This window comes from Maniola jurtina, chromosome 3, assembly GCF_905333055.1.
Source record: "Maniola jurtina chromosome 3, ilManJurt1.1, whole genome shotgun sequence".
In the NCBI taxonomy this organism is placed as follows: Eukaryota; Metazoa; Arthropoda; class Insecta; order Lepidoptera; family Nymphalidae; genus Maniola; species Maniola jurtina.
The window spans coordinates 23,543-46,767 of record NC_060031.1 but is presented as its reverse complement, the minus strand read 5'-3'; the positions used below and the strand labels follow the sequence as shown (position 1 = coordinate 46,767).

General features: G+C 49.6%; 1 protein-coding gene across 1 annotated transcript; it reads right to left on the bottom strand.

The window, feature by feature from the left end:
* Positions 1 to 1,222: 1,222 nt before the first annotated feature.
* LOC123878887 lies at positions 1,223 to 22,297 on the bottom strand. The gene is made up of 3 exons (XM_045926267.1): positions 20,435 to 22,297; positions 15,955 to 20,190; positions 1,223 to 3,107 (listed from the first exon to the last, which is right to left on the bottom strand). Exons 1-3 carry the CDS (start codon positions 22,295 to 22,297, stop codon positions 1,296 to 1,298), a joined length of 7,911 nt encoding a protein of 2,636 aa, XP_045782223.1. The 3' UTR covers positions 1,223 to 1,295.
* Between the last annotated feature and the right edge of the window lie 928 nt (positions 22,298 to 23,225).

Below are 23,225 nucleotides of genomic sequence, written 5' to 3'. Positions count from 1 at the left end.
TTATTACACAAATCTAGTTACATTCTTATATCTATTTACATCTATTTATATATACTATTATTTATATATACTATTTTATGATGAATAATTAACAATACGATATTGGGGACAGAGCGGATCTAATTTTTACACATGTTGGTTACTATATTCAATAATATACAAGAAACATTGTGTCTACATTAGTCCGCTCTGTTCCCAATCAGGTTACTGTTTCGCTTATTTACTTCTATGCATATATCTTTACAATATTTAAAGAAAACATCCCTTTTTTTATTATCGTGTATGACATCCGCAATATTACCTATCGACAGCTGAATTTCGATCTCTTGTTCCAGCTTCATTCGTTTATACGCATGAACTGGACAGTCAAACAGGAGATGGGGAACAGACTCGGACACCCCGGGGTCGCAGATGCAGGACGGACTCTCCTTGCACTTGAAGCGATGCAAGTACTCGGAGAATCCGCCGTGCCCCGTCAACACCTGGGTGACGAGTCCGTCCACCTCCATTTTACTTACAACTCTGTAGGCCGCCAGGTTAGGTTAGGTTAGGTTAGGTTAGGTTAGGTTAGGTTAGGTTAGGTTAGGTTAGGTTAGGTTAGGTTAGGTTAGGTTAGGTTAGGTTAGGTTAGGTTAGGTTAGGTTAGGTTAGGTTAGGTTAGGTTAGGTTAGGTTAGGTTATGTTAGGTTATGTTAGGTTATGTTAGGTTATGTTAGGTTATGTTAGGTTAGGTTAGGTTAGGTTAGGTTAGGTTAGGTTAGGTTAGGTTAGGTTAGGTTAGGTTAGGTTAGGTTAGGTTAGGTTAGGTTAGGTTAGGTTAGGTTAGGTTAGGTTAGGTTAGGTTAGGTTAGGTTTTTTTTTTTTTTTTTTAAATAATTGACAACTCCGCAGACGCGTGGTCCGCGACCTTTTTTAGATTTATTTTGTTATTTAATTACTTCTACACAGCTTTTTTCCTTAAAACTAAATTACAAACTAAAATACATGCTTACTTATATTTAATTAATTTTTTTTTTTTTTTTTTTTTTGTGTTGATGTAGCAATCATGGTTTTTTTTTCTTTTTTTTTTTTTTTTTATTTTTTTTTTCTTTTTTTATTTTTTTTTTTTTTATTTTTTTAGATTATTATCATTAGTATTGTTATTATTATTTTTTTTTTTTTTTTTTTTTTTTTTTTTTTTTTTTTTTATATTAATCTTATTATAGTGATCAACAATTTACAGTTACTCTGTTAGTTTATCGAAACGTGCACGTCACTTATTGTTTATGTTAGTTACTTAAGTAAGACTCTAGTTTCTAGGGACTTATTGTAAGTAGTTGCCTCCAGACTGCCTCGTCTCCCCCCCGTATCGCCATCTTGATGTTATAGTCCCTGATGGTGGTGGACGTAGCCTTGACCGCCTTCGAGATGAATAAAGCGGTCGCGTCACTGCTGTCATCGGTGTAATATGTACAGCTTTTTGTGTGACGTGACACGGCCACGACTGCGTGTGGTACACTGTCGAGGAGCTGTATCTTCTTCTGTGATGTACGCACTATTACCACTGTCTCAAAGGTCGCTCCCTGGGCTTCATGGATGGTATTCACACGCGATCCCAATCCCGTCCCGAAACCCTCCTTTTTTAGGGTTTCCTTCTCACCTTGTGTGTGAGTGAGGTACAAGGTGTTGTCTGTACCTTTCGGGATGTTCGCGCCTGTATACTGCTTCAGCTCCAGGGATCGAATCTGAGTCTTGGATGAGTATATGCCCCCGTATACTTCACTGAGGGCATACGCTACATCGAGTGGGTTCCTGTGCGTACATAACAGCTCCTGGTCGACTGACGCGATTAGGTTAGGGCGGCAGTAGGACATCTTGAAGAGGTTTTCTCGGTCGATATACGGCAGTTGATTCATGTCACCGATCATGAGGGTCTCGCTGGCTCCCGCTAGCTTGGTTGCCATCATTATGGCCCCAAAATGGTTCATGAGAGCCTCATCGATAATAAGACGCTTACATCCCTTCCGATCAGGCTCCCTAAAACCATTGGCTAAAACTGAGGCCATAGTGCGCACCTTGTTCTTGGTTTGCGCTCCAATTTTGGGCTCCAGCTTCTCCCTCAAGTCGTTAACTGCCTCCGTCGTGCTGGTTATGACAATGTCGTTACTTGTGTCAAAGTTCCTCACGATCCAAGTCGTCTTGCCACAGCCTGGCACTCCGTTAACCCATTTGATCTTCGGAGTTTCCCAGAGCACCAGGGCCTCGTTGTTATTACCGGCGATGGTTTTAGCCCTCTCCAGGATCTTCTCTTGTAACATGATCCTGGTGCAGCGGGCGACAACCACCACCGGGTCATCTGGATCAGTTCGGAACTTTGGTTTACCGCTCCCTTTCGTCCCCTCCTCGTCCAGTTCGACGAAGCCGCGTTTGGTGTTATATGCGGCCATGTGGTCCCCTCCTTCCTCTCCGATGATGATTTCAGAGGTGTTGTTATTGTAGATCGATGCCTCCGCCTCCCTCAGCCTCACTTTTAGCAGGCTGGTGTTCTCCAGGAGGTAAGCCTGCATGATGTCTGCACAAGTCTTGCGGCTGACCTCCTGTTCTGCTTTTGTGATGGCTTGGAATTCGAGAAAGGCGTTTATGACATGATCTAGGGGCCTTTTGACATCTCTAAGGACGGGTGGGGAGACTTGTCCCTTATCAGCTCTAGTTCTGTCCTGTCCGGATGGTCCTGGTCGGATGTCTGTCGTGGGTTCGGTAAAAGTCCGTACGGCCTGTTCAACTTTCTTCGTTGTCTTCGTAGCTCTTATGTTGTCTATTCTTCCGGACATGCTTTGGATAGCTTCGGCTAGTGTACTCACCGTGGCGCTCAGCATGCTCTTTCCTTTGCTAACTACCCCAGCGGTTGCCTTGCCTGCTGACACTAGCTTCAGCTGCAGTTTTTCCGAGCCGCTAAGTGTCGCAGGAGTTCTTGACAATCCCTCTGGGTCAGTGCTTGAGCAAGGTGGTTTTGTGTTGCTGGTTTTTTGCGGTTTAAGAAAACTGAGGTCTTCACCTCTGTTTTCATAAACCACCACCTCGTGTGTTTTTGAGGCTTCGATGCACCCAATGAAGTCATCCACTATGCCCTTTGAGTATCCGACAGCCATCGCATCGACACTGATACGCCTCGGTGCGTCCACGTTCGTTTCTCCTATGCGTTTAAGCACAGAACTTGCCTGTGTGAATGGGGTCTCGAGGAGATCCCATTCAAATAGTGCGATGATTTTGTTCTTTGCTCGCACTATTCGACAGCGCTTTTCAGCCACTGTAGTCACAGGCATTGCGTTGTATGTTCTGCGCTTCATGGTATTTTTAGATGTGCTTCCGTTAAGCAGAGCGGCCAGTCCTGGGGACAATTCCACTCTGGCTGCACCGTGCGCATTACAGAAGCAAATTCCCAACGCTTCGAGATTGGTGTCCATGAACGTGGCTACTCCGCGCAGTCTGATCCCCGGTTCGCCTTTTTCCCCAGACTTTAGCAGTTCTTTGATAGTAATGGTTTGCACTGCTGCAGGACTAATGTCTATGGGTGTGACGGGTTGGTTCACAGAGTCAGTGCCGGCTGTATGGCTTGTTTCAGCCTGTCTTGGTGTCATGGTGCTGTTTCTTTTCGTCGCAATCCGGAAGATTTTTTCTATGAAGTCTATTAATTTGTCTCTTGTGTCATTGTCGCGAAGAATCTCGTGTAATGTCTTTGTCGTGAGTTTTACGTCTGCTCCGATTTCGATTCCCATCCTCATCGCCTCAAAGCGAGGACAGTCCAGAATGATATGCTCGACCGATTCACTAATGTCTCGGTCGCACTCGCACCCCGGGCTGTCTCTCAGTTTGAACCGATGTAGGTACTCAGCTATTCCCCCGTGTCCTGTGAAGGCTTGACAGAGCAGAGGAGTTATTTTGATCTTCCTCACCGTGCTATAGGCGTTTGCCACGTCTGGGAAGAAGATCTTCGTAACTCGCCCTGTTTGAGAAGTACTGTACCTGTCCTGCCACTTCCGTACAGACTCCTCTCGTATTTTCCTTTTGACATAGGATAGGGGGATCTTCGAGTAGTTTGGAATAGAGTTGATTCTTTGTGATGCCGCTTTCGCGAGTTCATCCGCTCTTTCATTTCCTGGGGTACCTATATGGGCTCTGATCCAGAACAGACGCACCTCTCTGTTGTCTTGGTGAATTTCTCTCAAGTTGTCTAAGATTTTCCTAGCCAGTGGGTGTGTTGTTTTTGGATTCTCCAGTAGCTCGAGTGACGATCTCGAGTCACTCATGATGTTGACTACTGGCAACCCGCTTTGCTTTGCAAGCAGAACTGCCCTGTGTAAGGCGTAGAGCTCTGCCTGGAAAACAGTGCAGGCTGGATCCAATGTGTAGAGGGCGTATCTTGTTTCTCTCCCTTCCTCCCACCAGGTGAGGGCAGCGCCTACTTTTCCCTCTAGTTTGCTGCCATCGGTGTAAATATGTGGGCCCGTTATGTGGTGCGAGTCCTGGGAGTTTTGATCCAAGCTCTCTAGGATCGTGTACTTTGTTGTTATAAGGTGTGACGGGTGTGGTTGGTTGATGTGTTTTATGTTGCTTTCTAGTTCCCGTTCGGGGGGCAAATAGTCTTTTGACCAGGTCTTTTTGGCCATGAATAGATTTGCCGCTTCTTGTATCCTTAAATCCAAGGGGAGTAGCCCCGACAAGACGAGTGCCGAGGTGAGTGAGACCGTGCGATACGCTCTGCAGATCTTCTGTGCGAATCCCCTTTGAAGAGACTCCAGCTGGTTTTTGACCGTTTGGAGCTCCGTGGCAGGGTACCACGCGCTTGCGGCATATAGCACGATGGGTTCAATCACCGCGACATAGATGGTCCTTGTTATCTCGCGGTTTAGACCCCAGGTTACCTTCGCTGCGCACGCTAGCTGTTTGTAGATGTCCGCCGTCTTTTTACATATGGCGGTAACGTGCGGTTTGAAGGTAAGTCTACGGTCTATGATTAGTCCGAGGAGCTTTATTTCGTCGACTAGATTTACCCTACTGTTGGCCATATAGAGGTTGGGGGTGTCGTACTTAAGTTTCTTTGTTATAAGCATCGCATTGGTCTTGTGTGCGGCAAAGTTTAACTTATTACGCTTCCCCCACCTCACTATTCCATCCAGTGTGTCGTTCGTTTTTTGCTCCATTACGTCCATATCATGTCCTGAGATAACAAGAACCACGTCGTCTGCAAACGCTTGGCAGTGTACCTCTTCATTTGTTAGTTTATTAAGCAGAGAATCCAGTATGAGGTTCCAAAAGGTTGGTCCACCGATAGATCCTTGGACGCATCCTTTTGTTGTCTCCCTCTCATGGGTTGCTCTGGCATAATTAACTTTGATTTTTCTGTCTGTGAGGTACGAACATACCATGGCGTATAGGTTTGCGGGGCACTTCTTGGATATAAGTTGGTATTTGAGTGCGGGCCACCAGGCGTTATCGAAGGCTCCCTCTATATCCAGTGATACAATTAGTACGCTCTTCTTTTGTTGTACTTCAGAGCGCACGTAATTTACAAGGTCATAGAGGGCGTCCTCGGTTCCGCGCTGTGGCATAAAGCCATACTGCATCTTATTGAGAGTTGGAAGGATTGCCCATTGCAGTCTGCCCACCATCATCTTCTCGACGATTTTGCCGAAGATTGATAGTAGGCCGATGGGTCGATATGACTTTGGGTGAGTGTAGTCGTCCTTACCGGGTTTCCGGAGTATGACGACGTGGGCCACTTTCCACTGCATGGGGAAGTACGTCAGCGCTAAGCATTGGTTTGCTATCGCCATGAACTCCTCCCTTCCGCAGTCTATGGCCTTAGTGCAGATGTCAGAGGTTAATCCATCTGGTCCCGGGGCTTTCTTGGGATTTAGCGCCTTGAGTACGGAGTCAAGCTCCGCTGGCGTGAATGGTGGATCATCCTCTGACAACTGCTCCTTCACTCTATGGTTGTTTCCCTCCGTCATTTCCCTGAGGCGCATGTGGTATGATGTTTCCGCTGCTGTTGTGTCTTCGGGGTAGAAGGTGTTTGCCAAAAGTTTAGCTGATTCTTTCGGGCTTAGGGTATTTCCTTCACCATCTCTTAACAGCGCGTCTTCGTGTCTTCGGGTTGTATTCCTTATGACACGGTATATACCATCCCACATGCTCTCCTTTTCCTGCGTTGTGCAGAACTCCTTCCAACTCTCAGTTTGGGCGTCGTTCGCCATGTTGGCGTACTTCTCCTTGGCTGCTAGGTAGTCGTCTATGACTAGCTGCCGACGCCTTGGTGCAGCATTCTTTATGCGTCGTTTTTTACGCAACACATCAGCCTTAGCTTGCGCTAGGTCACTGGTCCACCATGGTGGTTTGGGGTTTCCTTTCGCTGGTTCGACTGAAGGTATTGCACGATTGCATGCTTCCTGAACGGCGTTGATATAGGTTTGAATGATTGTATCCAGTTCTTCCGGTGTTTTGGCCTTTGTGATTCTTTCGGGTGTAATGTTATTTTCCTTAAGAGATGTTCTGAGGTGTGTTGCGAAGTCAGACCAGCGTGCCTTCTTTGTATTGTATCTCCGTGTCGTGAGAGGCCTGAGCGGTGTCAAGGCTACTCCCAGTGGCAGAGAGAAGGTAATTGCATTATGGTCTGATGTTGTTATACTTCGGTCCACACTCCAGTTCCTTATTTTCCCTAGTAATGATTCGCTGCAGGCAGTGACATCGACGATGCTGGTGCATAGCCTGTCACCCCTGTGCGTCTCAAAGGTTGGCGTATTTCCGGTATTAAGAATCTGGAGGTCCATGCCATTCAGGAAGGCAGAAAACGCTGCTCCTCGCTGATCCTCAGTCGAGCTTCCCCACCAGTGACTCCAGGCGTTTACGTCACCAGCTACTATGAGGTGCTTGACATCTAGCTTTTCACACGCTGTTTGTGTGCGGACTAGGTAGGGCTCTATGTCCTGGTCCCCTTCATAGTAGACTGACACGACTCCTAGCCTCAGCGTCCCTGCCACCAGGAGGACAGCGGCTTCCGTTTCAGTCACCAACTGAGGGTCATGGATAACCTCCAGTTGGTCACCGAACACTATTACTGCCGCCTTCACTGGCTTCTGACGGTTCAGAGTGCACTGGATGACTTTAGTGCCGGGGTGTTGTTTCAAGACTCCAGATCGTCCCACGTAGGGTTCTTGGACCAGAGCTATTGAGATTCCCTTTCTCTTCGCCGTTTCCAGCAGTTCCGCCGTGGCAAGCTTGGATCTTTGTAGATTCGCTTGGATAAATTTTAGCGTAGTGTATTTTGGCTTTGTTGTGTTGTCATTCAGTGGGGCACCTTTAGCAATAAGTTATTCGGGACCTCGCTATGGAGTCCCACTTACGCTTTTCTGGGCAATCCCCACTGAAAGCGATGTGATCATTGTTTTTGTTATTGGCCCTTTGGCAGTTTTTGCAAGACGGGAGTCCTCCTCCTGCTCTGCGGGAGCACTCCTCCCATGAGTGCACCCCCCCGCAGTAACTGCAGAGTTGGTCCGCCTCCTTGCATAGTGTTTTTGTGTGCCCAAAACCGAGGCATTTTGCACACTGTACTAGTGGCGACTGGTCCTCGATCGGTCTCCTCTGCAGATCTATATATATTTTCCCATGGTCGATAAACCGCTTGTGCACCTCTGGTGACAGCTCCAACACGACGTGGCACTCGAGCGGGTTACGTGCCTTCTTGCGGTAGCGCACTCGGACCGCCACGTCCTTTGCCGGAATTCCCTCCAGAAGGTGCGCGTTCTGGGATGTTATGAATTTTACAATATCTGCATCAGAGTTATAGGTGAGAACGTCCTTTACAATAGCCAAGGGATTGTTGGTTTTAGGGATTTCTGCCTTTAGGCCGTTGTCCGTCTTGAGTTTGTTTTTAATTATCGTGAGGTCGTCCTTAGTGCTGCAGCTGAGGATGATTTTATGGTTCCTTGCTTTCCGCACCTTGTCTATTTTCGCCCCCGTATGCTGGAGGTCCAACACCGCCCTGATATTGTCGATCACCTTGTCCCCCGTTTTGTCGGGGTCGGTAGCCGACACTATCAGTGTGTGGTTGGGTCTTGGGGGTCTGGGCTTCTGTGCTATTTGGGCGTATGTTGCCTTGCCCGCAGTTTGGGTGGCCGTTTTGACCAGTTCTGCTAGGGCTATTTCAGTGCCCAGACTTGTGGCGGGAGGCGGGGTTTTGTTCCTAGCCTCCCGCATGGTGCGGAGTTCCGACGACACCGCTTCCAACTTTTCTGTAATTGGTTGGAGCTGTTCCATGAGGTCCCCTTTTGGCGGCGCCTCATGTGCGACTTGCGGTGTTGGTGTTGGCTGCTCGGCAATGGTCTGACTGAGGTTCTTTTCAGCCTGTAGAATGGCCTCTTTGACCTCAGCCATACCCTTGCCGATTTTGTCGTCGTTCGTCCACAGCTGCAGTTGTTTTGTCATTTCGAAGTTTTTGTCTAATGTCCGTCTCATGTCGTCCAGTTGTTTGGCCATGTGGTCCAGCTGGGATGTCATTTTTTGGTGGTCATTGATGAGCGGCCCCATGTCTATCACCCTTTGACCTGTCCCTTCTGTATGGGACCGCTCACCAATGCTTCTCTCCATGGCGGTTATCTTTTTTGTCATTTCGGCTATCTCACTGATCTTCCTATAGGGTTCCTGAGTTTCGTACCCTAGCCAGCTTCTGATTGCTCTCGTCTCTTCTAGGTTTCCCGAGATGTCACTTCGGGCTTCACTCAGCCGCTGGTTAAGGTCTTTGAGCAGCTCCGCAGTTTGTTTATTGTGGGCTCGCTCTACCCTGACCAGTTCCTGGGCGTGCCTGGCTCGTTCCTTCTCCAGGTTGTGCTTGTGCCTTGACCTGGAGTCCGACAACGAGAGGACAGTCTCGTAGAGGACCTGCAGGCTGTCCAGTGCGATAACCTTGCACTCCTTCTTCATATTTCCAGCCGCTTCAATAGCATCTTTTGCTTTGAGGAGCGTTTCGTTCGCCAGTTTGGTTGCCGCATCCATTTCGACTCCCGTCCGTCTGGACGTGGTGAAGAGCATACTGCGGCGGCCCGACGGCGCTCTTTCAGAGATCGATGAGCCCTCCGAAAGTTCGTCGTCCGATTGTATAGGCCGAGGAGGGATCTCCTCCTGGTCCCATGTGCATACCCTTTCGTTTGAAATGTCCATTAGGGACGGGGGGAGTGACTGAGGCAACGGCGGCGGGGACTGTAGAGAGGTGTCCTCGCTGATTGAGGACCGCGCTGATGCAGTTCGAGCGAGGACCCTCTCTCGTAGCGACCGAGTAGGCCTTATCGGCCTCGCACCCAGCTGCTCTTTCTGTCTCGTTGGGCGCGAGGCCGACTTTTCCATGGTCGCTGACTTGGTTGATGCTTTGGATGAAACCGACCCAGTCTCCGTCGCCGCTAGCTTTTGGTTGTCAGACATTTTATGTTTTTAATTTGTTTTAAACTAAATAATAACACTAATTAATCTAAAATTACTATATTTACTAGCTACTTATGACTAACGCTGTGTGTTGAGTGCTGCCCGTTGCACGCTGGAGCTTGATGTTGTTGGCTCTTGTGCCTTCTTGTGTGCAGTGAGCCACGTGGGTCGTTTTTTGTGCGTTTTGTGGTCTCCGCAAGATGAAATTAGGAAATTTGGCGGGGCCAAAAGGTTCCTCTCCTCGCGCCGGTTACAGCAAGCCCAAGCTCGGGGGGGGTAGCTCTTATAGTTCCTGAGTTAGCCGCCGCGGGGGTTTTTGCTCGAGGGGGTGGGGGGGGAAATTTGATTTTTATGGTGAATCCAAATCAGATGTCCGAATTTGGAAAGATCCCAAGTGTGTTTTTGGGCCGTAGGTGTTCGTGCGCAAGGAATTTTGAAATTCTGCCGGAGCCAGAAGTTTCCTTTTTCCAGGGCGCGTTGAATGAACCCAAACTCGGGGGGGGTAGCTCTTATAGTTCCCGAGATATAGCCCGCGGGGGTTTCACCTGAGGGGTAATGTTAAAGGGGGGGGGGGGGAAAGGTTTCATAAGGGGACTATTCCCGATATAAAAAAGTGGGGGGTCCGGGGGGTCTCCCGTGGGGGGTCGATTCCCGGGGTCAAAAATTTTTGGGGTTGGGGGGGTCGGGGAGGTCTAGGACTTGTAAAATTTTCCAAGTTGTATTCAAAAAATTTTGAGAAATAGGGGGTCTGGGGGGTCTGAGTTGGGGGGTCAGGGGGTTTTGTGTGGAAGGGGCTCGCGGAGCTGAACTGAACAAGCCCAAACACGGGGGGTCTGCTACGTAAGAATTAGGAGTTCCCTCGAGCTCACCTGATGGCCTGATGTACTGGTCCTCCGTGTGATGATGCTCGCGGGGGCGCAGCCTTCGGTCCCGTGTTGGAGTACTAGGCAAAGTTCGCCGGTCGGCCGACGTCACCGGTACACGAGGCACGCCGCGAAATCTAGGTCGGTTGAAAATTTTCCACGCTAGAAGCACGTGTTTTCCCAAATTTCGCTGTACCTTTTTATGGTGATCCCGGCGTCCGATCTTCAAGCGGATTTCACCTTCCGGTAGATCTTCTTGCGGGCTGTTAGATGGTATTTGTGGCTTGTTTGTTGGATGTTGGGCTGCGGTTGTATTGATGGTTAAAGTTTGGACACTGTATCTCAGGATACCGTTGCGGGATGACGCTGCAAACGATAATCCTGGTGAGTCACAACACTGTTATTCACTGCACAAAAAATCACGCGCGCAGCACTACAATTTCCGAAGTAATTAATTTTTCAAAGGGAGCGTGTGGGTTTCATGCTTCGTTTATCGTTGCTATCGGTTAGGTTAGGTTAGGTTAGGTTAGGTTAGGTTAGGTTAGGTTAGGTTAGGTTAGGTTAGGTTTTTTTTTTTTTTTTTTTTTTTTTTAATTGTTAAATACATTGACCTCTGACGTTATCAGAGACTGTGACTGCTTTTCTGTTTTTGGCTACTCTTTCATTCCAGTTCTCGCTAACATTCTGCTCGTACTTTCATTCTTCATACTAGATCTTTCTTTCATGCATCTTCTTTCACTCGATGGGTGGGTTCCCTTCCTATCCATCTTTCTACTTTCGGGGGTGTTTTCTTTTCTTTTATTTTTATTTTATTTCTTTATTACACAAATCTAATTACATTCTTATATCTATTTACATCTATTTATATATACTATTATTTATATATACTATTTTATGATGAATAATTAACAATACGATATTGGGGACAGAGCGGATCTAATTTTTACACATGTTGGTTACTATATTCAATAATATACAAGGAACATTGTGTCTACATTAGTCCGCTCTGTTCCCAATCAGGTTACTGTTTCGCTTATTTACTTCTGTGCATATATCTTTACAATATTTAAAGAAAACATCCCTTTTTTTATTATCGTGTATGATATCCGCAATATTGCCTATCGACAGTTGAATTTCGATCTCTTGTTCCAGCTTCATTCGTTTATACGCATGAACTGGACAGTCAAACAGGAGATGGGGAACAGACTCGGACACCCCGGGGTCGCAGATGCAGGACGGACTCTCCTTGCACTTGAAGCGATGCAAGTACTCGGAGAATCCGCCGTGCCCCGTCAACACCTGGGTGACGAGTCCGTCCACCTCCATTTTACTTACAACTCTGTAGGCCGCCACCGCATCAGGAAGAAATATTTTGGTGACGCCGGCCGTTTCACCGGCTCGGTACCGGTCGTTCCATTCATCAAGCGATCGCATACGAATGCTCCGCTTGATGAATGAGACGGGGCAGCTGTCGTAGTCAAATTTGCGTTTAGACTTCAGAGCAGCCTCCTTGGCCAGATTGTCGGCACGCTCATTCCCCTCCAGTCCTGCATGGGCTTTGATCCAGAACAAGCTTATACGTTTGTTCTGGAGCAAAGCGTCTCGCAGGAACCCTCGCGCTTCTACCGCCAGGGGGTGGAGAGCCTTTGGATTTTGCAGCGTCTGCAATGCTGACAATGAATCGGAGTAAATTCCGACAGATCCGGCCAAGTTTGCTGCGGCCATCCGTGCCGCCCGGCATATCGCCAGAAGCTCCGCCTGGTAGACCGTGCAGTAAGACGGTAACGCAAGCTTGAGGGCTTTGGTTTCGGCGGCGTCACTCCATATGGATAGCGCCGCCCCCACCTTGCCCTCAATCTTGCTACCGTCCGTATAGATATTGAAGTCATTGTCATTATTGGCCATAAGTTGCTCCTGGTCCATCAGGCACTTGAACTCGAGGTCGAGATGACTGGCGGGATGCGGTGACCGAAGGGCCGAGGACATTCGCTCTACCTCCCGATCCCCTATCTCTCGCTGGGGCACCCCCTTCCTCGCCTCATACAGCGCCGCGGCTTCGCGGACGCGAAGGTCGAGTGGGAGTATCCCAGCGAGCAACAGGGCCGCGTTCAGGGAGACAGTGCGATATGCCCTACAGAGCTTCTGTGCGAAGCCTCGCTGGACCACGTTCAGCTGCTTCCGGATTCCGAGCCTGTCCACAGCAGGCGCCCATACGCTGGCGGCATACAGAACTACAGGTTCGACCACCGCTACATAGATAGTACGGATTACTTCGGGGTGGAGACCCCAGCTGACCTTAGCTGCTCGTGCCAACTGATGGTAGAAGGCTACCGCGCGCTTGCAGACACTCGCGACGTGGGCGTTGAATGTGAGTTTTCGGTCAATGACAACACCCAACAGTTTGATTTCGTTCGACAAGGCAACGTCGACCCCGCCCATGCGTAGACGCGGGTCGTCGTACTTTAATTTGCGCGTCATAACCATTGCATTGGTCTTATGAGGCGCAAATCGAAGTTTATTTGCCGCTCCCCACATTCTCACACGTTCAAGGGCGGCGTTGGCCTGCCGTTCGATTTCGAGGGCCGTGTCGCCCTCGAACACCAACACCACATCGTCAGCGAATGCCTGCACGTACGCGCCACTAGTTTCCAAGTCCCGGAGCAGTGGGTCTAAAAGTAAGTTCCATAATATTGGTCCGCCAATAGATCCCTGCACGCAACCCTTCTCGGTAGCTATTGCGTACTCCTCCCCACAGTACCTGACTTTGACGCTCCTGTCATTTAGATAGCTGCTCAAAAGCCGTCGGATGTTTATGGGGCATTTTTCCTCCGCCAGCCTGACCTTTATTTTGGGCCACCAAGCGTTATCAAATGCGCCCTCTATATCCAGTGATATCAGAACGACAATCTTCTTGCTGTCTAGTTTATGTCTGATATGTTTCACTAAGGTGTAGAGGGCGTCTTCGGTGCTCCGTTGGGGCATAAAGCCAAATTGGCGTGTGCTAAGCCTAGGCGCTATATGAAATTGTAGTCTAGTGACAAGCATCTTTTCCAAGACCTTTCCAAGTACCGGAAGGAGGCCTATAGGACGATACGATTTTGGGGTCGTGTAGGTGGCCTTTCCGGGCTTCCGAAGGAAGATTACTGTGGCCTCCTTCCAGGCTCCGGGAAAGTGGTGGATTGCCAGGCACCGGTTGAAAAGGCACAAGAAGAGGTCCGGGTTGAGGTTTATCGCATGCAGGCATATGTCGGCGGTGAAGCCGTCCGCTCCAGGGGCTTTCTTCGGGTCGAAAGAACGGCTCGCCAGCTTTAACTCTAAATGAGTGAACGGGGGGTCCCCCTGGTCCGAGGGAGTCTCGCTATCCGTGAGCTCCGCCAGGGCCCTCACCCGTCGGTGCTCCTCGGAGTCTTGCTCTTCGGAGTCCTTGGGGTAAAAGGTCTCGGCCATAAGTCGGGCGGAGCTCTTGGCATCAATTTCCGTGTTTTCTACCACCAGCGGTGGATCTTCCTCCCGCTTGGCCGTCCTGCCCAACACCCTATATATACCCCCCCAGAGAGACTCTCGGTCCTGTTTCCCGCAAAATTCCTTCCAGGACCTAGTTTGAGCCTCTTTTTCTTTGGTCTCGTACTTTGTCCTGGCCTCCAGGTATTCTTCGACCACTTTCGACCGTCGAATCGGTGCCGCACACCGGATCCTCCTCTTCCTGGTGGCCACCTCGCGCTTCAGCGTCGACAGCTCCTCAGACCACCACGGCAACGTGAGTGTGTCCTTCCTCCTAATTTTGGGAATTGCACACTCACTCGCTTCAGTTAACGCCTGTATAAGTTTGTGTATGATGTAATCTAATTGTGTAGCTGTGATAGTGTCTTGGATGTTTGTGACTGTAATGTTTTGGGATTGCAAAATTTGACCCAGTTTCTCACGAAACTGGGTCCAATTGGCTTTCCGTGTGTTATATGATCGTGTTGTGTGCTTGATATAGTTGTGTCTTGTGCGTTTTAGGTGTAACCTAAACGATATGCCGTTGTGGTCCGAGGTAGTTAAGTCTTCGCGCACGCGCCAGCCGTCCACCAGGTCCAGGAGGTCGGGTGACGCCGTTGTGATATCGACGAAGCTGGTGTATCTTCGCTCACCTCTTACGACGTCAAACGTGGGAATTTCCCCTTTGTTAAGGATAACAAGACCCAGGTCCTCCAGAGTCCCATGCAGTTCTTCTCCCCGGCGATCCGTCACGGGACTACCCCACCAAATGTTTTTGGCATTGCAGTCACCCGCGACTATCCATTTTTGTGCTCCCAACTCAAGCCGGATTTTGCGGAGGTGCGCCAGGTAGAGGTCCATCTCTAGGTCAGGCTCGAAGTAGAGCGATACCAGGGCTATCTCCCAGGCGCTGGTTCGGATCCCCACCACCGCGATGTTGTTCGTGGTGAGTTTTGGGTACTGTATGACGTGGAGGTCCGCATTAAAAACAATTACTGCAGCCTTTACCGTACCCTCCCCGTTGTCAACGTTCTGGAAGACCCTGATCCCGCTCCGACCCGAGACCCTGCCTTCTCTACCAACATATGGCTCCTGTACTAGCGCTATGTGCGCCCCGCATTTCCCCGACTCGAGTAGCAGCTCTGTGAACGCCAATTTCTTTCTCTGGAGATTCGCCTGGAGGAGATGAAGTGCCACCGTATCCACATGCGCAACCTTAGCAATACGCCACTGTGGAGCGGGCCAGTTCGTCCCATCTCCGCCTAATCGGGCAGTCGCTGCTGAAAGCGTTGTGCTCTCTATTATCGAGCTTCGCTCTCAAGCAGTTCCTGCACGAGGGCGGGGTGGCCGCGGCCCACTCCGCACACTTGGTCTTAAGGTGCGGTCCTCCGCAGTGGCTGCACCCATCCTCAGTTTCCTTACAAAATTTCTTACTGTGGCCGTAGCCCAGGCATCTCGAGCACTGGATCAGTGGAGACTGGTCCTCCGCTCTGACCCTCTGGAGATCTATGTGGACATTGCCCTTTACCGTGATCTGCCTCCAGATGGCAGGCGAGGCGCTCAGTACCACATCGGCCATGTGCGGATTGCGGGTTCTTTTTCTGTACTTGACTGAGATCCGGTCGTCCCCGTCGTTGAGGTTTCCAAAAATTTCCCTATTCTGGTTCCTCAAGGCTTTTGTTATGTCCTCATCAGTGTTTACAGTTAGGACTCCCTTGAGGACCAGAAGCGGGTCCCTATTTTTCACCTCCTCGACGGTGAGATCGGTTCCCTTCACCCTCAGTCTTTCCTTTACCTTGTCTCTGTCTTCCTTCTTTTCAAAACTCATTATGATCTTCCTATTTTTCGCCTTTCTCACCCTATCAACTCTGATCCATTCTTCTTTAGCGTCAACTGCTTCCCTTATTTTATCGAGTACTTTTTCACCCGTTATTCCTTCATCCTCTGTAGTTACGGCTATAGAGTGGAGGACTGTTTGCCTAGGTGGTGATTTTGTAGGCTGTCTTGCCACTGCACTAGCATATGAGATATTTGGCATATTTTCTTGGCTAGTCCGCAGTGCCTCTTTCAGCCTGTCCATTTTTTCGGTATTTTCTGCAAGTTTCTTGCTATGCTCTTCCAATACCTTCTTGAGAGCTGCAGTTTCAGACTACACTATGCCCTTTGAGTATCCGACAGCCATCGCATCGACACTGATACGCCTCGGTGCGTCCACGTTCATTTCTCCTATGCGTTTAAGCACAGAACTTGCCTGTGTGAATGGGGTCTCGAGGAGATCCCATTCAAATAGTGCGATGATTTTGTTCTTTGCTCGCACTATTCGACAGCGCTTTTCAGCCACTGTAGTCACAGGCATTGCGTTGTATGTTCTGCGCTTCATGGTATTTTTAGATGTGCTTCCGTTAAGCAGAGCGGCCAGTCCTGGGGACAATTCCACTCTGGCTGCACCGTGCGCATTACAGAAGCAAATTCCCAACGCTTCGAGATTGGTGTCCATGAACGTGGCTACTCCGCGCAGTCTGATCCCCGGTTCGCCTTTTTCCCCAGACTTTAGCAGTTCTTTGATAGTAATGGTTTGCACTGCTGCAGGACTAATGTCTATGGGTGTGACGGGTTGGTTCACAGAGTCAGTGCCGGCTGTATGGCTTGTTTCAGCCTGTCTTGGTGTCATGGTGCTGTTTCTTTTCGTCGCAATCCGGAAGATTTTTTCTATGAAGTCTGTTAATTTGTCTCTTGTGTCATTGTCGCGAAGAATCTCGTGTAATGTCTTTGTCGTGAGTCTTACGTCTGCTCCGATTTCGATTCCCATCCTCATCGCCTCAAAGCGAGGACAGTCCAGAATGATATGCTCGACCGATTCACTAATGTCGCGGTCGCACTCGCACCCCGGGCTGTCTCTCAGTTTGAACCGATGTAGGTACTCAGCTATTCCCCCGTGTCCTGTGAAGGCTTGACAGAGCAGAGGAGTTATTTTGATCTTCCTCACCGTGCTATAGGCGTTTGCCACGTCTGGGAAGAAGATCTTCGTAACTCGCCCTGTTTGAGAAGTACTGTACCTGTCCTGCCACTTCCGTACAGACTCCTCTCGTATTTTCCTTTTGACATAGGATAGGGGGATCTTCGAGTAGTTTGGAATAGAGTTGATTCTTTGTGATGCCGCTTTCGCGAGTTCATCCGCTCTTTCATTTCCTGGGGTACCTATATGGGCTCTGATCCAGAACAGACGCACCTCTCTGTTGTCTTGGTGAATTTCTCTCAAGTTGTCTAAGATTTTCCTAGCCAGTGGGTGTGTTGTTTTTGGATTCTCCAGTAGCTCGAGTGACGATCTCGAGTCACTCATGATGTTGACTACTGGCAACCCGCTTTGCTTTGCAAGCAGAACTGCCCTGTGTAAGGCGTAGAGCTCTGCCTGGAAAACAGTGCAGGCTGGATCCAATGTGTAGAGGGCGTATCTTGTTTCTCTCCCTTCCTCCCACCAGGTGAGGGCAGCGCCTACTTTTCCCTCTAGTTTGCTGCCATCGGTGTAAATATGTGGGCCCGTTATGTGGTGCGAGTCCTGGGAGTTTTGATCCAAGCTCTCTAGGATCGTGTACTTTGTTGTTATAAGGTGTGACGGGTGTGGTTGGTTGATGTGTTTTATGTTGCTTTCTAGTTCCCGTTCGGGGGGCAAATAATCTTTTGACCAGGTCTTTTTGGCCATGAATAGATTTGCCGCTTCTTGTATCCTTAAATCCAAGGGGAGTAGCCCCGACAAGACGAGTGCCGAGGTGAGTGAGACCGTGCGATACGCTCTGCAGATCTTCTGTGCGAATCCCCTTTGAAGAGACTCCAGCTGGTTTTTGACCGTTTGGAGCTCCGTGGCAGGGTACCACGCGCTTGCGGCATATAGCACGATGGGTTCAATCACCGCGACATAGATGGTCCTTGTTATCTCGCGGTTTAGACCCCAGGTTACCTTCGCTGCGCACGCTAGCTGTTTGTAGATGTCCGCCGTCTTTTTACATATGGCGGTAACGTGCGGTTTGAAGGTAAGTCTACGGTCCATGATTAGTCCGAGGAGCTTTATTTCGTCGACTAGATTTACCCTACTGTTGGCCATATAGAGGTTGGGGGTGTCGTACTTAAGTTTCTTTGTTATAAGCATCGCATTGGTCTTGTGTGCGGCAAAGTTTAACTTATTACGCTTCCCCCACCTCACTATTCCATCCAGTGTGTCGTTCGTTTTTTGCTCCATTACGTCCATATCATGTCCTGAGATAACAAGAACCACGTCGTCTGCAAACGCTTGGCAGTGTACCTCTTCATTTGTTAGTTTATTAAGCAGAGAATCCAGTATGAGGTTCCAAAAGGTTGGTCCACCGATAGATCCTTGGACGCATCCTTTTGTTGTCTCCCTCTCATGGGTTGCTCTGGCATAATTAACCTTGATTTTTCTGTCTGTGAGGTACGAACATACCATGGCGTATAGGTTTGCGGGGCACTTCTTGGATATAAGTTGGTATTTGAGTGCGGGCCACCAGGCGTTATCGAAGGCTCCCTCTATATCCAGTGATACAATTAGTACGCTCTTCTTTTGTTGTACTTCAGAGCGCACGTAATTTACAAGGTCATAGAGGGCGTCCTCGGTTCCGCGCTGTGGCATAAAGCCATACTGCATCTTATTGAGAGTTGGAAGGATTGCCCATTGCAGTCTGCCCACCATCATCTTCTCGACGATTTTGCCGAAGATTGATAGTAGGCCGATGGGTCGATATGACTTTGGGTGAGTGTAGTCGTCCTTACCGGGTTTCCGGAGTATGACGACGTGGGCCACTTTCCACTGCATGGGGAAGTACGTCAGCGCTAAGCATTGGTTTGCTATCGCCATGAACTCCTCCCTTCCGCAGTCTATGGCCTTAGTGCAGATGTCAGAGGTTAATCCATCTGGTCCCGGGGCTTTCTTGGGATTTAGTGCCTTGAGTACGGAGTCAAGCTCCGCTGGCGTGAATGGTGGATCATCCTCTGACAACTGCTCCTTCACTCTATGGTTGTTTCCCTCCGTCATTTCCCTGAGGCGCATGTGGTATGATGTTTCCGCTGCTGTTGTGTCTTCGGGGTAGAAGGTGTTTGCCAAAAGTTTAGCTGATTCTTTCGGGCTTAGGGTGTTTCCTTCACCATCTCTTAACAGCGCGTCTTCGTGTCTTCGGGCTGTATTCCTTATGACACGGTATATACCATCCCACATGCTCTCCTTTTCCTGCGTTGTGCAGAACTCCTTCCAACTCTCAGTTTGGGCGTCGTTCGCCATGTTGGCGTACTTCTCCTTGGCTGCTAGGTAGTCGTCTATGACTAGCTGCCGACGCCTTGGTGCAGCATTCTTTATGCGTCGTTTTTTACGCAACACATCAGCCTTAGCTTGCGCTAGGTCACTGGTCCACCATGGTGGTTTGGGGTTTCCTTTCGCTGGTTCGACTGAAGGTATTGCACGATTGCATGCTTCCTGAACGGCGTTGATATAGGTTTGAATGATTGTATCCAGTTCTTCCGGTGTTTTGGCCTTTGTGATTCTATCGGGTGTAATGTTATTTTCCTTAAGAGATGTTCTGAGGTGTGTTGCGAAGTCAGACCAGCGTGCCTTCTTTGTATTGTATCTCCGTGTCGTGAGAGGCCTGAGCGATGTCAAGGCTACTCCCAGTGGCAGAGAGAAGGTAATTGCATTATGGTCTGATGTTGTTATACTTCGGTCCACACTCCAGTTCCTTATTTTCCCTAGTAATGATTCGCTGCAGGCGGTGACATCGACGATGCTGGTACATAGCCTGTCACCTCTGTGCGTCTCAAAGGTTGGCGTATTTCCGGTATTAAGAATCTGGAGGTCCATGCCATTCAGGAAGGCAGAAAACGCTGCTCCTCGCTGATCCTCAGTCGAGCTTCCCCACCAGTGACTCCAGGCGTTTACGTCACCAGCTACTATGAGGTGCTTGACATTTAGCTTTTCACACGCTGTTTGTGTGCGGACTAGGTAGGGCTCTATGTCCTGGTCCCCTTCATAGTAGACTGACACGACTCCTAGCCTCAGCGTCCCTGCCACCAGGAGGACAGCGGCTTCCGTTTCAGTCACCAACTGAGGGTCATGGATAACCTCCAGTTGGTCACCGAACACTATTACTGCCGCCTTCACTGGCTTCTGACGGTTCAGAGTGCACTGGATGACTTTAGTGCCTGGGTGTTGTTTCAAGACTCCGGATCGTCCCACGTAGGGTTCTTGGACCAGAGCTATTGAGATTCCCTTTCTCTTCGCCGTTTCCAGCAGTTCCGCCGTGGCGAGCTTGGATCTTTGTAGGTTCGCTTGGATAAATTTTAGCGTAGTGTATTTTGGCTTTGTTGTGTTGTCATTCAGTGGGGCACCTTTAGCAATAAGTTATTCGGGACCTCGCTATGGAGTCCCACTTACACTTTTCTGGGCAATCCCCACTGAAAGCGATGTGATCATTATTTTTGTTATTGGCCCTTTGGCAGTTTTTGCAAGACGGGAGTCCTCCTCCTGTTCTGCGGGAGCACTCCTCCCATGAGTGCACCCCCCCGCAGTAACTGCAGAGTTGGTCCGCCTCCCTGCATATTGTTTTTGTGTGCCCAAAACCGAGGCATTTTGCACACTGTACTAGTGGCGACTGGTCCTCGATCGGTCTCCTCTGCAGATCTATATATATTTTCCCATGGTCGATAAATCGCTTGTGCACCTCTGGTGACAGCTCCAACACGACGTGGCACTCGAGCGGGTTACGTGCCTTCTTGCGGTAGCGCACTCGGACCGCCACGTCCTTTGCCGGAATTCCCTCCAGAAGGTGCGCGTTCTGGGATGTTATGAATTTTACAATATCTGCATCAGAGTTATAGGTGAGAACGTCCTTTACAATAGCCAAAGGATTGTTGGTTTTAGGGATTTCTGCCTTTAGGCCGTTGTCCGTCTTGAGTTTGTTTTTAATTATCGTGAGGTCGTCCTTAGTGCTGCAGCTGAGGATGATTTTATGGTTCCTTGCTTTCCGCACCTTGTCTATTTTCGCCCCCGTATGCTGGAGGTCCAACACCGCCCTGATATTGTCGATTACCTTGTCCCCCGTTTTGTCGGGGTCGGTAGCCGACACTATTAGTGTGTGGTTGGGTCTTGGGGGTCTGGGCTTCTGTGCTATTTGGGCGTATGTTGCCTTGCCCGCAGTTTGGGTGGCCGTTTTGACCAGTTCTGCTAGGGCTATTTCAGTGCCCAGACTTGTGGCGGGAGGCGGGGTTTTGTTCCTAGCCTCCCGCATGGTGCGGAGTTCCGACGACACCGCTTCCAACTTTTCTGTAATTGGTTGGAGCTGTTCCATGAGGTCCCCTTTTGGCGGCGCCTCATGTCCGACTTGCGGTGTTGGTGTTGGCTGCTCGGCAATGGTCTGACTGAGGTTCTTTTCAGCCTGTAGAATGGCCTCTTTGACCTCAGTCATACCCTTGCCGATTTTGTCGTGGTTCGTCCACAGCTGCAGTTGTTTTGTCATTTCGAAGTTTTTGTCTAATGTCCGTCTCATGTCGTCCAGTTGTTTGGTCATGTGGTCCAGCTGGGATGTCATTTTTTGGTGGTCATTGATGAGCGGCCCTATGTCTGTCATCCTTTGACCTGTCCCTTGTGTATGGGACCGTTCACCAATGCTTCTCTCCATGGCGGTTATCTTTTTTGTCATTTCGGCTATCTCACTGATCTGTCTATAGGGTTCCTGAGTTTCGTACCCTAGCCAGCTTCTGATTGCTCTTGTTTCTTCTAGGTTTCCCGAGATGTCGCTTCGGGCTTCACTCAGCCGCTGGTTGAGGTCTTTGAGCAGCTCCGCAGTTTGTTTATTGTGGGCGCGCTCTACCCTGACCAGTTCCTGGGCGTGCCTGGCTCGTTCCTTCTCCAGGTTGTGCTTGTGCCTTGACCTGGAGTCCGACAGCGAGAGGACAGTCTCGTAGAGAACCTGCAAGCTGTCCAGTGCGATAGCCTTGCATTCCTTTTTCATATTCCCAGCTGCCTCAATAGCTTCTTTCGCTTTGAGGAGCGTTTCGTTCGCCAGTTTGGTTGCCGCGTCCATCTCGACTCCCGTCCGTCTGGACGTGGTGAAGAGCATACTGCGGCGGCCCGACGGCGCTCTTTCAGAGATCGATGAGCCCTCCGAAAGTTCGTCGTCTGATTGTATAGGCCGAGGAGGGATCTCCTCCTGGTCCCATGTGCATACCCTTTCGTTTGAGATGTCCATTAGGGACGGGGGGAGTGACTGAGGCAACGGCGGCGGGGACTGTAGAGAGGTGTCCTCGCTGATTGAGGACCGCGCTGATGCAGTTCGAGCGAGGACCCTCTCTCGTAGCGACCGAGTGGGCCTTGTCGGCCTCGCACCCAGCTGCTCTTTCTGTCTCGTTGGGCGCGAGGCCGACTTTCCCGTGGTCGCTGACTTGGTTGATGCTTTGGATGAAACCGAACCAGTCTCCGTCGCCGCTAGCTTTTGGTTGTCAGACATTTTATGTTTTTAATTTGTTTTAAACTAAATAACAACACTAATTAATCTAAAATTACTATATTTACTAGCTACTTATAACTAATGCTGTGCGTTGAGTGCTGCCCGTTGCACGCTGGAGCTTGATGTTGTTGGCTCTTGTGCCTTCTTTTGTGCAGTGAGTCACTTGGGTCGTCCTTTGTGGATTTGTGGTCTCCGCAAGATAAAATTACGAAATCTGGCGGGGCCAAAAGATTCCTCTCCTCGTGCCGGTTACAACAAGCCCAAGCTCGGGGGGGGTGGCTCTTATAGTTTCTGAGTTAGCCGCCGCGGGGGTTTTTGCTCGAGGGGGTGGGGGGGGGAAATTAATTTTTATGGTGAATCCAAATCAGATGTCCGAATTTGGAAAGATCCCAAGTGTGTTTTTGGGCCGTAGGAGTTCGTGCGCAAGGAATTTTGGAATTCTGCCGGAGCCAAAAGTTTCCTTTTTCCAGGGCGCGTTGAATGAACCCAAACTCGGGGGGGGTAACTCTTATAGTTCCCGAGATATAGCCCGCGGGGGTTTCACCTGAGGGGTAATGTTAAAGGGGGGGGGGGAAAGGTTTCATAAGGGGACTATTTCCGATGTAAAAAAGTGGGGGGTCCGGGGGGTCTCCCGTGGGGGGTCGATTCCCGGGGTCAAAAAATTTTGGGGTTGGGGGGGTCGGGAAGGTCCAGGACTTGTGAAATTTTCAAAGTTGTATTCAAAAATTTTGAAAAATAGGGGGTCTGGGGGGTCCGAGTTAGGGGGTCAGGGGGGTTTTGTGTGGAAGGGGCTCGCGGAGCTGAACTGAACAAGCCCAAACACGGGGGGTCTGCTGCATAAGAATTAGGAGTTCCCTCGAGCTCACCTGATGGCCTGATGTACTGGTCCTCCGTGTGATGATGCTCGCGGGGGCGCAGCCTTCGGTCC